General features: G+C 36.6%; 1 protein-coding gene across 1 annotated transcript in view; it reads left to right on the top strand.

The window, feature by feature from the left end:
• PPM1D (protein phosphatase, Mg2+/Mn2+ dependent 1D) overlaps positions 1–17,263 on the top strand; it is a 53,897-nt gene that overhangs the window by 5,250 nt on the left and 31,384 nt on the right. The window contains exon 3 of the mRNA XM_014737018.3: positions 11,901–12,129. Within this exon, the coding sequence (XP_014592504.2) occupies positions 11,901–12,129 (229 nt within the window). The remainder of the gene's footprint in view (positions 1–11,900; positions 12,130–17,263) is intronic.

Raw genomic sequence — 17,263 nt, 5'->3', positions numbered from 1 at the left:
CTTCTGCATCAGTCTATTTTGCTATTTGTCTGGTTGACGTATATAAAGAAAAGGCAGCTTCACACAAATGTGGTAGGAAAAGAGAGGAATAGTTTATTATTAGTCTTTTTGGATAATTGTGGATATTCTACAGCTAATTGATAACTTCTTAAGGTTAGTCACCATGGAATCTGAAACTTTATCAATCTTTTTGTTTCCTTACCTTAAGATGCATTGGTCTCTCTTCCACTTTGAATGAATCTTTTACCTATGTGTGATTTTGTGACATGGTGCATTAGTCATAGGGAAAATAATGGTTCACTGAGTTATGCAGATCTTCCAAATATTGATGCATTTTATTATACAATATCAAAACATCACATTTGTTAGTATTGCTGATCTCATCAGAAAAATCTTAAGATTGGGCAGCTATCAAGTTCACTGTAGTGGATACACATTTTTCAAAATGTGTGAGTTTTTGAGCAGCAATTAGAAATTTATCACTGGCAGCAAATACTGTCAGTTGTTTTTCTTGAAGTGAACAACTCACTTTGTTCATTTTGAAGAAAGTGTATGCAAATGCTCAAGTCTTATTAACTTAGTTTTTTAGTCTTTCAAGTAAAAATGATAGTCCGTGAAAAATGTGGCTATGGGCCGCCCGGTGGCGCAGCGATTAAATTCACACATTCTGCTTTGGTGACCTGGGGTCTGCCAGTTCGGATCCCCGGTGAGGTCATGGCACCGCTCATCAAGCCATGCTGTGGCAGGCTCCTACGTATAAAGTAGAGGAAGATGGGCCCTGATGTTAGCTCAGGGCCCATCTTCCTCAGCAAAAAGAGGATTAGTAGCAGATGTTAGCTCAGGGCTGATCTTCCTCAAAAAAAAAAGAAAATGTGGCTAATTCATTTCATAACTCTCACAATCACAAGTACTTTTCCTGTAGACAGCCAGAGTACGCAACAGAAGCCTCTTCTGCATACTTCCCTTTTTGTCATACAGGGTATTAAAAAGATGTATATTCAGTAAAGGTTTAATAAAATTATCTTTATTGCATCATCACGGACATTGTTACGTGAAACTGCGTTCCTTTTTTTTTTAACTGTAAGTAGGTGGATACAATGACTACTAGTTCAGCTTGGTGCCACTGCCTTGACTCCTAAGGCACCAGTAGTTTTACTAACCTCTGCTTTTGAACCATCAGTGCAAATGTCAACACAGTGAAAAGGACAAATAAATTCTTAGAATTATTATGAAGATAGTTTTGGCCTTGTGAAATCCCTGTGAAGATAACAAAGACCATTGTGAAATATCCACTGTTTATCTGCCTTTCAGCTAAATCTTGAGGTCTTTGGGGGCAAAGATAATGCCTTACACATTTTATAATTAATCTCTTAGGACTCACAATGCAATTCCTTGCCCAAAGTAGCGGCCAGTTTAGTTGAATTTCTGTGGGTGTAAAAATTAAATTGGCTTTCTCACATTTTTTTAACTAAAAAAATTTCCTCTCTTTAAAAATTGTGGTAAAATACACATAACATAAAATTTACCATTTTAGCCACTTTTAGATATACAATTCAGTGGCATTAAGTACATTCACAATATTATGCAACCATTCCCACTGTCCGTTTTCAGAACTTGTTCATCATCCCAAACAGAAACTCTCTACCCATAAAACAGTAGTTCTCCATTCCCCTCTTCCTGATGAGCCCTGGTAACTTCTGTTTTACTTATGTTGCTAAGAATTTGCCTTTTCTAGGTACCTCACATAAGTAGAATCATACAATATTTGTCTTTCTGTGTCTCTTATTTCACTTAGCATAATGTCTTAAGCTTCATCCAAATTGTAGCATGTATCAGAATTTTCTTCCTTTTTAAGGCTGAATAATACTCCATCATATGTCTATATCACATTTTGTTTATCCATTCATCTGTTGATGGACGTTTGGGTTGTGTGAATAATGCTGCTGTGAACATAGGTGTACAAGTATCTGTTTGATTCTCTGTTTTCAGTTCTTCCGGGTGTAAACCTAAAAGTGGAATTGCCGGATGATATGTTTAACTTTCTGAGGAATCAGCAAACTGTATTCACAGCAGTTGCACCATTTTACATTGCCGCTAGCAATGCCACAAGGGCTCTCATTTTCTCCACATCTTCACCAACACTTGTTATTTTTCCTTTTGTTAAATATTAGCCATAGTAATGGGTGTGAAGGACTTTCTTGTATTTTTAAGCTACATCTTCTCTGTCTTCCTAAACTCATCTTGATTTATTTAATTACCATTAAGCTTGACCTCTCTAGCATCTTTCTAGTGCTTGTGTATCCTTTCCAAATTTATAAAGGAAAATTAGTTTATCTAAAAATTTGTAAGTGACTTATTTTTTTTTTGAGGCAGGGGAATTTGATGAATATAGCATAGAATGAGAGAGTATATGAATATATCCTTTTTAAAAAGTTATTTTTATTTTTCATATTATTTTCATTACTTCTTGATCTTAAGTTATTTAGGTATATTCACATGTATGGATTTACTGTTGTGTTATTCTTACCTTCTAAGAAATAATGTTTTAAAGTTTGTGTGTGCTTTTTTAGGTTTATTTGTTTGAAGTAATGTTCTTATTATCCCTTTCTTTTTATAGTTCAAGGAAGATAGCATACAAAGTGCAGCTTTTTTCCTGTGTATCGTAGTTCATTGACTTATGTTATCAAGAGAGCCAATAGAAAGATAACAACATAACTGTTGATATAAATTAAATGTGATCTCTGATGTGATTAACAGGAAATTTGCCTCAATATTTGTAAAGGAAGATGACAGGAAATTTTGTTTGTTGATTTAGTTTGACTGAAGATCAGAGCATTTAAAGAATATGACCAAAGAAATTATGAAGAAGCTGGTTTTAACCTAAATTGTTGGTTCTAGGTTTGACAGATAGTTTTCATTATCTTAAATTTAAAATGGAAAAGTACAGAGAGAGAGAGACAGAGACAAACAGATGCAGAAGGTGGGTGGGGTAGAGAGAAAAAACGGAGGGAAAGTGAGAGAACTAAATTTGAAGAAAACTTCTCTTAAATCATAGAATTTTAAATCTGTATCTTTATTTTAGTTTGGTATTTCTCAAGTTTTACTATCAAGGACCTTCATCCTCTCACATATCACATATTCTGAAAGAGTTATTTGCCATGTTTATGAAGTTATTTTTCATGTTTATGAAGTACCAATTTTTTCCATTTTTCTTCATCATTTTTGATCAGTATTAGATAATCTCTGTTATCCTCTGTTGTTGCATATATCAATAGTTCATTCCTTTTTATTACTGAGTAGTATTCCATTGTATAGATATACCACAATTTGTTTATCCATTCACCTGTTGATGGACATTTGCGTTGTCTGCAGTTTTTGGCTATTACAAATAAAACTGATGTAAAGCTTTTCTTTACGATAGAATGTCCAGTGATAAATGTAGAAGGAATGATAGAACTAGAAAATGACATTTGTTAATCATAATAATTGGCTCAGCCAAGAAATGTCAATGAATGCTAAAACTCGTGGGAAAAATTTGAGGAATAGAATTATATTAGTTTCCTAGAGGTGCTGTAAGAAATTAGCACAAATTGGGTAGCTTAAAACAAGAGCAGTTTATTCTCTCATGTTTCTGGAGGCCAGAAGTCTGAAATCAAGGTGTCAGCAGAATTGCCTCCTTTTTGGAGGCTCTGAGGGCGAATCTGTTCCGTGCTCTCTCCTAGCTTCTGGTAGTTGCCAGCAGTCCTTGGCATATTTTGGCTTGTAGATGGATCACCCAATCTCCACCATCTTTATATCGCCTCCTTTGTGCCTTCTCCCCTTCTTTTCTCTTTTAAGGACACTTGTCTTTGGATTTAGAGTCCACTCTAATCCAAGATGATCTCTTCTTAAAATCCTTAACCTGATTACATCTGCAAAGACCCTTTTCCTAAATAAGGTCACATTCACAGGTTCTGGGTGAATATATCTTTTATTGGGCGCGAGACACCAACCCACTACAAGGATATTTACATTGTGTCAGATTATCTCCTGTGAAAATACTTATTAATTACAAAAGGAAAAAGATTATAGTGGAGAAACCTGGTAGATATGACGTTAATCAGTTAATCAAAGGTAGCATCACTTTTAATGGGACACATTGAAATTGTGTACTGCCTGCAATGAGAAGATCGTATTTAACAGTTCTGTGATATTCCTGTGAAAAATGCATAATCTGAATACAGATATGAGGAATCATGAAACAAATCAAAATTGAGTGACATTCTTAAAATGATTGGCCCGGTACTCCTAAAAAGCATCAAGGAAACAGTGAAGAATTGTTACAGATTGAAAGAGACATGATAAGTAAATATAACAAGGGATTCTGAATTCCTTTTATTATGAAGCATATTATTAGGATTATTGATGAAATTTGAATGAGATCTTTGGATCAGATGGTAGTATGGTATCATTGTTAATTTCCTGATTTTGATGGTTGATTGTGGTTATGTAGGAGAATTCCCTGGTTTGTAGGAATTGGATACTGTAATGGTATTTGGGAGTGATGGGGTATCTTCTTGGCAGTTTACTCTGTATGGTTCAAGAAAAAAATTCTTTGAATTATTTATACAAAAAAAAAAGTAAACCAGGATAAACAAGACTCAGAAAGATCAGAAACCTGGATACCTCCAGGAATCTAGGTGGCAGTTCCGTCAGAGCCCCACTGCTGGATGCATACCAGATAGCCAAGGCTATATTGATTTGTTTCAGTAAAGAGAATAAATCAGAAACAGCAGCTGCATTTGGAATCACCATCTGATTATAATCCACCATTATCTTCCACAAGCTGTCAGACTTTTGCAAAGGTCAGACTATAGAATGGAATATATAGGATCACCACTCCTGCTTACATCTTTTAATAATGACACCAGTCTTTGTGGCTCTTTGAGAGTTGTGATATACTTCTAATTTACTCTTTTGGAGGAGATTATCATTGTTGGGGTGCTCCAAAGACTTACATTTGACCTTTTCTACCATAATAGACTTCCTGACCTGTCCGTTAAGAGCGATGAAGGGAAGCTATGAGTTGCTGCGGTTATTCAGGGTCTTAAAACTAGCTGTGAGATAGGTTTGCGATTCTCTTGGGTCCAAGGTAGACTGGCTTCAAAGCTCTGTTTAGTACTTGACCTCCGTGAGCCTTAGCTCTTCACCAGTGGACTGGTTGTCTTCTATAGCTCCAGAATTATTATCTCAGAGTCATCGTTCAGTAGTTAATGTTGTGGGTGTTTCTCTTTCCTTGGTATACAGCTACATGTGAAAATGGCCACATATCACTTTGAAGAAAGTTAACAGTTCTCCTTTATCTAGACTTGGAAGGTTTTTTTGTTTTTTGTTTGGTTTTTTTCTTGTTTTGTTTTATTTTTGGTTCTTTGAATCAAATAAGGCCTTGTGAGTGACCATTCTGGAGATCCAATCTTTCTTCTGCCTATTGTCAATTAGGTAACCCTAGCAGCTTTGCTTTGGGTAATTAACTGCTCCTATCTGATCTCTGCCACCTCAAGGTTCTCCTGTCTCCACAGAGATCAGGGAACTCATTTTAGTTGCAGCCTCTTGCATTAGTGTTCCTTGCCTAGAGAGAAGAATCAATAAAATGTGTTGAAAAGATTTTGGTGTCTACTTAATTGCTTCTTTAAGCATTAAAGGGGAAGAGAGAATTGGCTGAATCTTTTTTGAGGTGGATAAATGGGGTCCATATGCATATAAAAGATTTCATCTAAGATCTCCATCTCCTCAAATCTTTGACTTGTTTCCTCTACAGCATGGTATTTGTTTTCTAGAGCTGCCGCAACGAAATGCCAAAAACTGGTTATGCCAAAAACTGGTTATGCCAAAAACTGGTTGACCGAAAACAACAGAAATTTATTGTCTTGCGGTTCTGGAGGCCAGAAGTCCAAAATTAAGGTGTTGTCAGGACCACGCTCTCTCTATAATCTGAAAGCTCTGGGGAAGAATCCTTCCTCGCCTCTTCTAGCTTCTGGTGTTTACTGGCAGTCCCTGGCATTCCCTGGGTTGTATATGCATCACTCCAGTCACATGGCCATCTTCTCCTTATGTGTCTTCACATCATCTTCCCTCTGTTTGTCTCTGTGTCCAAATTTTCCATTTTTATAAGAACATCAGTCATATTGGATTAGGGCCCACCTTAGAGGCCTTATTTTAACTTGATTACTTCTGTAAAGACCCTGTTTCCAAATACAGTCACATTCTGAGATACTAGGTGTTAGGACTTCAACATGTCTTTTCAAGGGGACACAATTCAACTGTAACAGTCATATCAAACTATTTGTTGTTTCTCAGAGACTTATGCCATAGGCCAGAGTTGGGTCTGTGTTTGCGTTTGCTGACCCAGAAAAGTTTTTCACCCACAGTTCTAAACTAGCATGCTGACTACAGACCATCTGCTCAGTTTCTTTATTGATAAATTCAACGCTATCTCATCACTGTACATCATGGGCTGTTTGGTTACCATTTGGAATGTGAGTGAGAGTCCTGATGCCTTCTACCCCTCATGGGTTCCATAACTAATTGACATTTTTCTGAGAGTCAGTTGCCTCCAACCTCTTTGGTTCTAGTTTTGAATAACAGTTCTTTGAAAGTAGCACAAACTGACTCAGTCTACATTAAGGAGGGAAAGGAACATGAGAATTTATTGGAAGGACATTAGGTAGCTCACAGAATCAAACTGAAAATTTAAACCAGGTCTCAAAATCGTCAGAATCAGGGTACCTCTGGGGCTCTAGGTGACAGGAACCTAGTGGACACTCATTGAAAGATTTTAGTCTTTGAGATGAATCAGCTCCAACAGTTTTCCAGCATTATGCCTTTCTCTCTAAGATGCAAATATCTGAGGAGTCTGACCTAGTTTAGGTCATTTGCCTACCCCCGGGCCAGGATCGAGCAAGTTTTTCAGTTCCACTGAAGACTGCATGCAGTGGAGGCTGCGTACTTCCGAACAAAATCAGGATGCTGGTACTAGAAGGGGGTGTGAGTGCTGGACAGGTGTGCCTTCTATTTGATACTATAAATAAGGGCTAGAGTGAAAGCAGCATAGCTTTTTCCTTCATGTGGATTACTTCCTCAGAGAAAAATTTCTCAAAGCAGAATTATTTGGTTACAGAATGATATCTTTTGATGGTTGTTGATACTTGTTTTCAAATTGCTTTCCTGAAGGCTTTTACATCTCCATACTATGGCATTAGAATTCTGTAAGAACTCTTAGCATAGTGATGGGATATGTACTTTTTAGAGTTGTATTGCCTGGGTTTGAATCCCATCTTCTCCGCTTACTACTTGTGTGACCTTGGGTAAAACCTCTTTGTGCCAGGGTATCTGCATCTCTAAAATGGAGATAATGATAGTACCTACCTCCTGAGAGTTAAATGAGTCCATATATGTTAATTGGTACATATAAGTACGTAAATTGCCTAAGTTTTAAATTTATCACAAAGAACATATACATTCTATACTTATTTATAATAGCTTTACTTTAAGAAATTTCATGTTTTTATGTTATAAAATTTGTTAGTCTTTGTTTTAATGACTTCTGCATATTTTCTTGCTTAAGAATACTTTCCTTAAGTCAGAGTTCATACACTTTCAGATACTTTTTGATATGCTCCTAGTATTAATTCATTTGTTTTTAAGTCTTTTTTAAAAAATTGAAAGATTAAAATGTAAAGTACAAAACAAAGAAGACTGCAATTAAGGAAAATAAGTTATAAAAATGTCACTTCCTTAGCATATAAATTTACTGCGGTTTCAATCAGAACCTCAACAGGGTTTGTTTTTTAATTTTGCAAGTTGCTTCTAAAGTTCATCTGGAAAAACACTTAAGAGAATTTTGAAAAAGAAGAATAATCGGAGGATACTTAAACTCCCAATTATTAAAAAGTACCATAAATAGAGTAGTAGGATGAGTCCAGAAATAGATCTGAGGCAAAATGTAGCATGTGATAAAAGGTGACATTCCAGATGAATAGGGAAAGCTTGGATTATTCAGTATTTTTAGATCATTGCAGAATGTCTCTTTGTACATATTAGTGCTTCTGACCAAAAATGTGATTTAAATGTTGATATTTTATCTTTGACTATCCATTTATTTTTAGCTCTTTTTCTGCTTTTTTATTTTGTTTTAGGTGCTTTTTTTGGACAGCTGAATTACTTTGTACTGTAGGTAAATTTTGTTTTCTAAATGTACTTAAGAACCCTTCTTTCTGGGAGTTCACCTCATTCACATTTATTGTGATAACAGATGTTTTCTTTTTAGGTTCTTAGCTGCAGAAAACAATTTATTCTAGTTTGTTTCAAAAGCAAAAATTTTAGCAAGAGCTATCGTTGACCCACAAAATAATTGAAAAGGCTGAAGAAACATACAGCATACTCTAGGTTGAGCTTCTGGGAATGACGTCTGTAACCAAACTGCAGACCTAAATGGGCTAGAGAGCTGTCTGCTGTGACATATGCCTGCAAAATTGATGTCTTCTTCCTGCGTCTTTTTTTTAAAACTTAAAAAAAAATTGTGAAATAGAGCATACATATGGAAAAGGCCGGAAAACATAAATGTACACTGTAATGAATAATTATAAAATGAGCACTGTCCACTTGAGACAGAGAACATTACCTGCACTGGAGAAGCCTCTGTATGTCCTCTCTGATCTCATATTTCTATCTTCCCCCAAGGGGTGATCACCATGCTGACTTTTGTGATGATAGTTCTGTAGTGATTTACTTACTTTTCTTAATAGTTTTACCACGTATCTATAAACATGATAGTTTGTTTTTGAAGAAAATCATGCTGTATGTATTCTTTTATCTCATACTTCTTGTGAGCTTCTTATGCATTATATGTAGTGTAGTCTCTTGTCATGTTGAAGGACATTTGTGTTGTTGCTCATTTTTAGCCCCTGTGAGCTATGAACATTTGTATGTATTCTATGTGTGTATACGTTAATTTATGATATGTACCTATGGGTAGTGAGTTGTCAAAGAGTATACATCACCTTTAATAGGTAATTCTTAGATGTTTTACCAATTTATACTCCCACCACTGGTTGCTGATAGACCACGTTACTCCACATCCTTAACCACACACTCTACTGTCAGACTTATGCAATCTGATAATTAGGTAGTGGCATCTCATTGTGGTTTTTAATTTGTATTCCCTGATGGTTAAAGAAGCTGAGCACCTTTGCATGTTTTTTTGGCTGTTTGGATTTCCTCTTTTGTGAAAGGCCTGTTGCATTTTTCTATTGGGTAGTCTGTCTTAACTGATTTGATTTGTAGGAACATTTTATATATTCTGGATACCGTTCCTTTAGAGGGGGTGTGTGTGTGTGTGTGTGTGTGTATATATAACAAATATATCCTCTTCCATTTTGTGAGTTGTCTTTTGACTCTGGTAATGGTATCTTCTGACAGAAGTTGTTAATTTTGATGGTAGTACAACTTTGCAGTCATTTTCTTTATATGGCTAATCCATTCTTTCTGTTTAGGAAATTCCTCCCTACCCTGAGATCATGAATGTCCCTTCCTGTATATTTTCTGAGCATTTTAGCTTTGCTTTTTATGTTAGGTCTTTAATGTACTTGGAATTGATTTTTGTGTTTGGCATCAGGGACCCAAAATTATTATTATTTTTTTCTATTTTGTCTCAGTTGCATTTATTGACTGTCTATCCTTTCATCACTGTTCATATATTGTGTCTAAATATGGATAGGTCTGTTTCTGTGCTCGCTGTTCTGTTCTCTTGGTCCCCTTGTTTATAACTTTTCCATAAAGGTTTTGTTAGAGATTTGTTAGCATTGTTTCCAGATATGTTATACCCCTTGCTGCTATTGTGAATGGTATTTTTTTTTCAAGTTACATTTTGTAAGTTTTTGTTTTACCTAAATAGAATTGATATTTTATATAACCATATTTATATGCAATAACCTTATTGAACTTTATCAGCACCAATAATTTGTCTATAGAGTCTTTTGATTTTTCCACAAATGTTTTCTTGGGGCTGTTTTCTCTTTGCATACTTCTCTTGGTGCCTCTCAGGCTGTTTGCTTTTCTTAAATAATGGTCATAACAACAAAAACTAACAATTGAGTGCTTACTATGTGTCTAGTACTGTTGCAGGTAGTTTTACATATGTATATGTGTATATGTGTGTCTATGAATTTCTAGCTTCATCAGTGTCGGTAGCTGTTGTGCTTTCCCTCAGCAGTTGTGAAGGTCATTGTTTCATATACTGCGAGCACCTCTCTGCTGCAAGTGACAGGGCACTCTGTAGGGTGGTTCTGTCTGTGGCATGGATCGGGAAGATGCACTATGGGGTTCAAGAGATGTCTTTTCAGCTGGCCCGGTGGCGCAGCGGTTAAGTGCACACATTCCCCTTCTGCCGCCCAGGGTTCACTGGTTCAGATCCCGGGTGCGGACATGGCACCACTTGGCAAGCCATGCTGTGGTAGGCATCCCACATAAAAAGTAGAGGAAGGTGGGCACGGATGTTAGCTCAGGGCTAATCTTCCTAAAAAAAAAAAAAGTGTAAGAGATGTCTTCTCAGCGTATATAATATTGAAAAAGAAAAGAAATAGCCTGAATATTTTAGAGAACCCTTGTGGCTGTGTAAGTTGTGTGGTACTCCGTCCAGTTTTTTAGGCCCTATTTCTTCTCCCTCATCCGCTTTGAGACCCTGTTGTCCCTATCAACAGATGTACCACTTTCCTTAAAAGAAAGGTGTTCTAGTTAGTGGCAGCTTAGGGACCTCACTGTGCAGATTTAGGCACTGACCCAGCTCCTGCAGTTTTAATACTCTGCCAAGCTTCTACCATCCATTCCTGCCTCCAGCCTTTGCTGCTGCCTCTGATTTTGAGCTTTTCTGAGGCTTTGTTAACAGGGAAAACTAATGTATTGCCTCTTTTACTGACTCTGCTTTCTGCTTATGGTAGATTACAAGTTTTGCATTCTGATTTTTCCCTCAATATAATTCCATTTGTTTAAAATTCCAGGAATTCCTCAGATTTGCTTGTGACCCTTCTCTGTGTTTCATGACTGCTGTTGACTTTTTCTAATATTTATATTCTGTCCTTTCAGTAGGATTTTGGTGTGGAGAATATGTCAGTGTTTGGATTCAGTCTGCTATCTTGAACTATAAATTGTAGCTTAATGTAACAGAATATTTCAGAATTTTTAAGTCACAGTGAATTTAATTAGACAATACAGGTTTTGAAATTAAATATATGGGGTCTCTGCCACTTAATATTTGAGTTATCTTGAGCAAGTTTCTTAACCATTTCAAGTATTGATTTCTTCATCTGCAAAATGAAAATTGTGGGAATAATCTTACCTATCTCATAGGTTTGTTGCAAGTATTATTTGAGATAATACATGTAGAGCTCTTAGCCTAGAACCTGGTATACAGTAAGTGCTCAATAAATCTTATTCATTAGGTTATGAATATTCAAAATAGTTATTTTAAAAACAAATCAAGTAGCTTTTTTGGAAAATCTTTTTGAAGAGAAATTAATAAGCAGATGCTAAGCTACTGGCCATATGGTATCAAAACTCTTAACACGTCCTTGCCACTAAATGTAGTTAGGACTAAGACTTATGTGGAACGAGTCTATCTATCTTGTAATATTTTTCTCCTAGGATCGGTTTGATGTTTGTAATATAATTGCATTATTTATAAAATTAATTTATTAATGGTGAATGGATTAATGCAAGTCCTTGAATAGCTTTCAAAATATTTTTCTTAAATTTTTCCTATGTTAATTCAAATTTTTCCATGCTAATCCAGCGTATGTTGCTGTTTTTATTGATACAGTATTAATGTTTGTACCTGAAAGAGTAAAATATTTTATTTCTTATTACAGCAGAATGGCCAAAGACTATGACAGGTCTTCCCAGCACGTCAGGGACAACTGCCAGTGTGGTCATCATACGGGGCATGAAGATGTATGTAGCTCACGTGGGTGACTCAGGGGTGGTTCTTGGAATTCAGGATGACCCGAAGGATGATTTTGTCAGAGCTGTGGAGGTGACACAGGACCATAAGCCAGAACTTCCCAAGGAAAGAGAACGAATCGAAGGACTTGGTGGGAGGTAATCATTGTGCTGTTTTGTCTTTTCCTCTCTTGGTTCTGTTTAGTCCTTTTCTGCTTTACTAACCGGATCGACCTACTTATCCCTTTTAGGGAAGTTACTTTCTTAGTATTACAGGTTTTTAGTTTGCCTGGTAAACTACCCGTGTATTCATAGTTATCTCATTATTTTGAATTGATTGTTTTATTTCTGATGATGGCTCCAAAGGGAAATAATATTTCAGTATGATTCAAGTAATAATACATACAAGGATTTATTGAGAACCTTTTACATAAATACTGATTAGCATGACCTTCACAATTTGGACACAGCAGCTCTTAGAGTTGAGAATAGAACAGTTTGAATCTGGCTTTGGGAATAGAGTTTTGTGAGAATTAACCTTCAGCTTTTTCTTTGATTTCTAAGTCATATGTGCTGCAAACCTTTCTTCTTATTTTCTCTGTTTCAATTTGTTTCAATGTGTAGATAATTTGTAAACTATGAACTGTAATTGACTTCAGCATAATATTTTTATGATACAAACTAAAATGTAAGATTATTCTAAAAATCAGAGGAATGAGTAGCATGAAGAAATGTAAAAATTATCCCAATACTAATTTTTAAAAATCAAGGGTCTGAGGCAAGTTAAATAGAATCCAGTGGTTTCTAAACAATTATTCTAACTAAAACCTTACCGTGATTTTGTTACTTGCCTCCTCTTTCTTGCTTTTATTAAATCTAAATTGGTCTTTTTCAGAGAAATAATAAACTAGGGAAAATAATTAACATCCTTAAGCTATAAGGAGTTCAAAAAATCAGTAAGAAAAACACTGAAAGACTACCACCCTCACATAGATGGATAAAGGAGGAAGTTTGAACAATAACAATAATGCAAAAGAATAGTGAGCATTTGAAAAAATGTTTAATATTATTCAAATGAAACTCTACTTCCTGCTATTGGGTTAGCAAAGATTAAGAAACCCGACAGATACTCCTTAATATTTTTGTTGAAATGGATGTCCTGTGGTAGGATTACAAATTGGTATGACCTGTATAGAATATAATGCATAACACTAGCTTTAAATGTTTATAGACTCAGTAATTTCAGGAATCTACTCTAAAGAAGAATTCTGAAATGTGGACAAAAATATCTGAACAGAGTTATTGACTGCAGCAGTGCTTAATGACTGTTAAAAGCTAGAAGTAACTCGAAGGCCCAATAGCTGGAGAATGGTTAAGTATATTATAATGCATATTCATAACATTGAATATGATGTAGCCATTAAAAATAATGTTTATTGAGCCAGCCCTAATGCCCTAGTGGTTAAAGTTTGGCATGCTCCACTTTGGTGCCCTAGGTTTGGTTCCTGGGCATGGAACCACACGACTCGTCTGTCAGTAGCCATGCTGTGGTGGTGGCTCACATAGAAGAACTAGAAGGACTTACAACTAGGATATACAACCATGCCCTGGAGTTTTGGGGAGGGAAAAAAAAGGGAGGAAGATTGGCAACAGATGTTATTAGCTCCGGGTGAATCTTTCCTAGCAAAAAATAAAAAGAAAAATAATGTTTATAGATAAATTTTAAAAAATCACAGTGTTGTGAAAATTTTCAAACATGAGTAAAGGTAAAGAGAGTAATATAATGAACTCCCATATATAGGGGGGATTTTTTTCTTTTGAGGAAGATTAGACCTGAGCTAACATCTGCTGCCAATCCTCCTCTTTTTGCTGAGGAAGACTGGCCCTGAGCTAACATCTATGCCCATCTTCCTCTACTTTATATATGGGATGCCTACCACAGCATGGCTTTTGCCAAGCAGTGCTATATCCGCACCCGGGATCTGAACCGGTGAACCCTGGGCCACCGAGAAGCAGAACATGTGAACTTAACTGCTGCACCACCAGGCCAGCCCCTAGGGGGATTTTTATTAATATAGGAGAATGCTTATTGGTCACAAAAACAGCAGGATATAAAATTATATTTGTAGTGTGACCCCCAACTATGAAGAGAAACAGGAATAGAAGTACGCCAAATGTTAACTTTCTGAGTGCTGATTTTTGTATATGCATATATATATATTTGATGGTAGCATTCATTTGGTTAAAATTCAAGTAGTAGAAAACAGTGTACTATAGAAGATCTCCCACCTACTGTCCCGCAGGCTGCCCAGTTCCCCTCCACCTACAAGAAACTGATATTACTGTGTATCCTTCAATAGATGTCCATATACAATCAAATATTAAGCTGTTCCATGTACAGATGTACCATCATTTATTTAGCTAGTCTCCTTTTGAAGGATATTTATTTCTAATTTTTTTATTATCAACACTATTATAATATGAATAATTTTGCACATGCATCTTTTTTGTACAGTGCAAGTATATTTGTAGGATCATTTCCTAGAAGTGAAATTGCTGGGCTGAAGAAGAGTGTGTTTTGATTATTGATAACTGTCTCCATGGATGTTGTACTGCTTTATACTTCTATCAGCAGTGTATGTGGATGCCCTTGACAACACACTTACAGAACTTGCTGATCATATCCCATTTTAGGTAAAAAAAAAAAAAAAAAGGCGGGGGCTGGTCCTGTGGCCGAGTGGTTAAGTTTGTCCACTCTGCTTTGGTAGCCCAGAGTTTTGCTGGTTCGGATCCCGGGGTCAGACCTAGCACTGCTCATCAGGCCATGCTGAGGCGGCATCCCACATACCACAACTGGAAGGATCTACAACTAGAATATACAGCTATGTACTGGGGGGGTTTGGGGAGAAGAAGAAGAAGAAAAAAAAGATTGGCAACAGATGTTAGCCCAGGGGCCAATCTTTAAAAAAAAAGGGGGGGGGGTTAGGGGAGGGCCATCTTGGTGATCTTTTAATTTGATTTTATGAGAAATGTTAAATATCTTTTTTTTATTTGGTTAAGAGCAATTTATATTTCTGTTTCCTTTTCTGTTGATATTCTTTGTTCATTGAGGCAGGGAGATTCTTAGCCTTTTTTCTGATTAATGTGTAGGAGCCACTTATACACCAGAGAAATTAGTATGTATGTGATTTGAGTTTCAGATATTTTCAGTTTGTCTTTTGGTTATGTGCCTGGAATTTTTTTTTCCCACATGGAAGTTTATTTTAATGCAGTTGAATTTATCAATCTCTTCTGTTATGACTTTTGGTTTTTGTGCCGTACATACAATTCTTCCACTCTGAGATCATTAGAAAGTCTTCTAGGGGCCGGCCCACTGATGTAGTAGTTTAAGTTCATGTGCTTAACTTAAAAAAAGTCTTCTATATTTTCTTCTAGTAGAGAGGTTATGAATATTTTTCATCTTAGGGACCCTTTACAGTCTTCAAAATTGAGGATCTCAAAGAGCTTTTTGTTTATATGGGTTATACCTATTGATTTTAGGATTGAAAATGGAGACATTTTCAAATATTTGTTAATTGATTGAAAAATAACAATGTTAAACCCATTATGTGTTAGCATAAAGAACATTTTTTATGAAAAAATAGCTGTTTTCCAAAACATTTAGTGAGAGGATTGGCATTGTTTGACATTTTTGCAAGTCTCTTAATGTCTGGCTTAATTGGTATTAGCTAGGTCCTCCTAGCTGCTTCTGCATTCAGTCTGTTGTGGTATATTATTTTGGTTGCACCGTCTGAAGTAAAATCTGGTCTTACGTAGATATATAATTGGAAAAGGGAGGAGTATTTCAGTAGCTTTTCCATGTGTAGGGGATATTCTTCTTTGATACTCTTCCAAAACTCAAGAAGAGGTGGTTTGTTAAAGATTAATAATGGTGTGGTATCTGAAATCACATCAATGACCTTTTCATACTCTTACGTTAAGAGCCATAGGTCTGTCAATTAAGAGCCATTGGTTAGTGATTTTTTTGTTGTTATTGAGGAAGATCAGCCTTGAGCTAACATCTGTTGCCAATCTTTCTCTTTTCCTTGAGGAAGATTGTCACTGAACTAACATCTGTACCAATCTTCCTCTATTTTATATGTGGGATGCCATTACAGTGTGACTTGACAAGCGGTGTGTAGGTCTGCACCAGGGAAGTGAACCTATGAACCCTGGGCTGCTGAAGTGGAGCGCATGAACTTAACCACTAAGCCACTGGCCTGGCCGCTAAATGATTTTTTTATCCATGTATTTTTAAATTATTTATTTTTTTTGAGGAAGATTAGCCCTGAGCTAACGTCTGCCACCAATCTTCCTCTTTCTTCTTCTTCTTCTTCTTTTTTGCTGAGGAAGACTGGCCCTGAGCTAACATCCATGCCCATCTTCCTCTACTTTTTATATGTGGGACGCCTGCCACAGCATGGCTTGCCAAGTGGTGCCATGTCTGTACCCAGGATCCAAACCAGTGAACCCCAGGCTGCTGAACAAGTGGAATGTATCCACTTAACTGCTGTGCCACCGGGCCAGCCCCTAAATTATTATTATTAACAGACTTTGTTTTTTAGAGCAGTTTTAGGTTGACAGCAAAATTTTTTTTTTTTTGAGGAAGATTAGCCCTGAGCTAACATCTGCTGCCAATCCTCCTCTTTTTGCTGAGGAAGTCTGGCCCTGAGCTAACATCCATGACCATCTTCCTCTACTTTATAGGTGGGACTCCTGCCATATCATGGCTTGACAAGTGGTGCCATGTCTGCACCTGGGATCCGAACTGGCGAACCCTGGGCTGCCGAAGCAGAACATGTGCACTTAACCGCTGTGCCACTGGGCCGGTCCCTTGACAGCAAAATTGAGTGGGAAGTACAGGGAGTTCCCTTATACTCCATGCCCTCTTCTATATGCACAGCCTCTCCCACTGTCAATATCCTGCACCACAGTGGTACATTTGTTACAGTCACTGACCCTACATTGACACATTATCACCCCAAGTCCATAGTTTCTGTTAGGACTGCTCTTGGTGGTGTACGTTCTAGGGTTTTGACAAATGTATAATGAAATGTATCTACCATTATAGTAGCATACAGAATAATTTCACTGTCCTAAAAATCCTCTCTGCTCTCCCTGTGTATCCCTTCTTCCCAATGACCATTGGTCTTTTTATTGTCTCCATTGTTTTCCCTTTTCCAGAATGTTGTATAATTGGAATCATATAGTATATAGCCCTCATGCATGATTTTGTAACATATGCATTGGTCAT

This window comes from Equus caballus, chromosome 11 (genome assembly GCF_041296265.1).
Source record: "Equus caballus isolate H_3958 breed thoroughbred chromosome 11, TB-T2T, whole genome shotgun sequence".
NCBI classification, from domain to species: Eukaryota; Metazoa; Chordata; class Mammalia; order Perissodactyla; family Equidae; genus Equus; species Equus caballus.
Note: the sequence above shows the minus strand (reverse complement) of the source record. Positions and strands in the feature narration are given on the sequence as shown.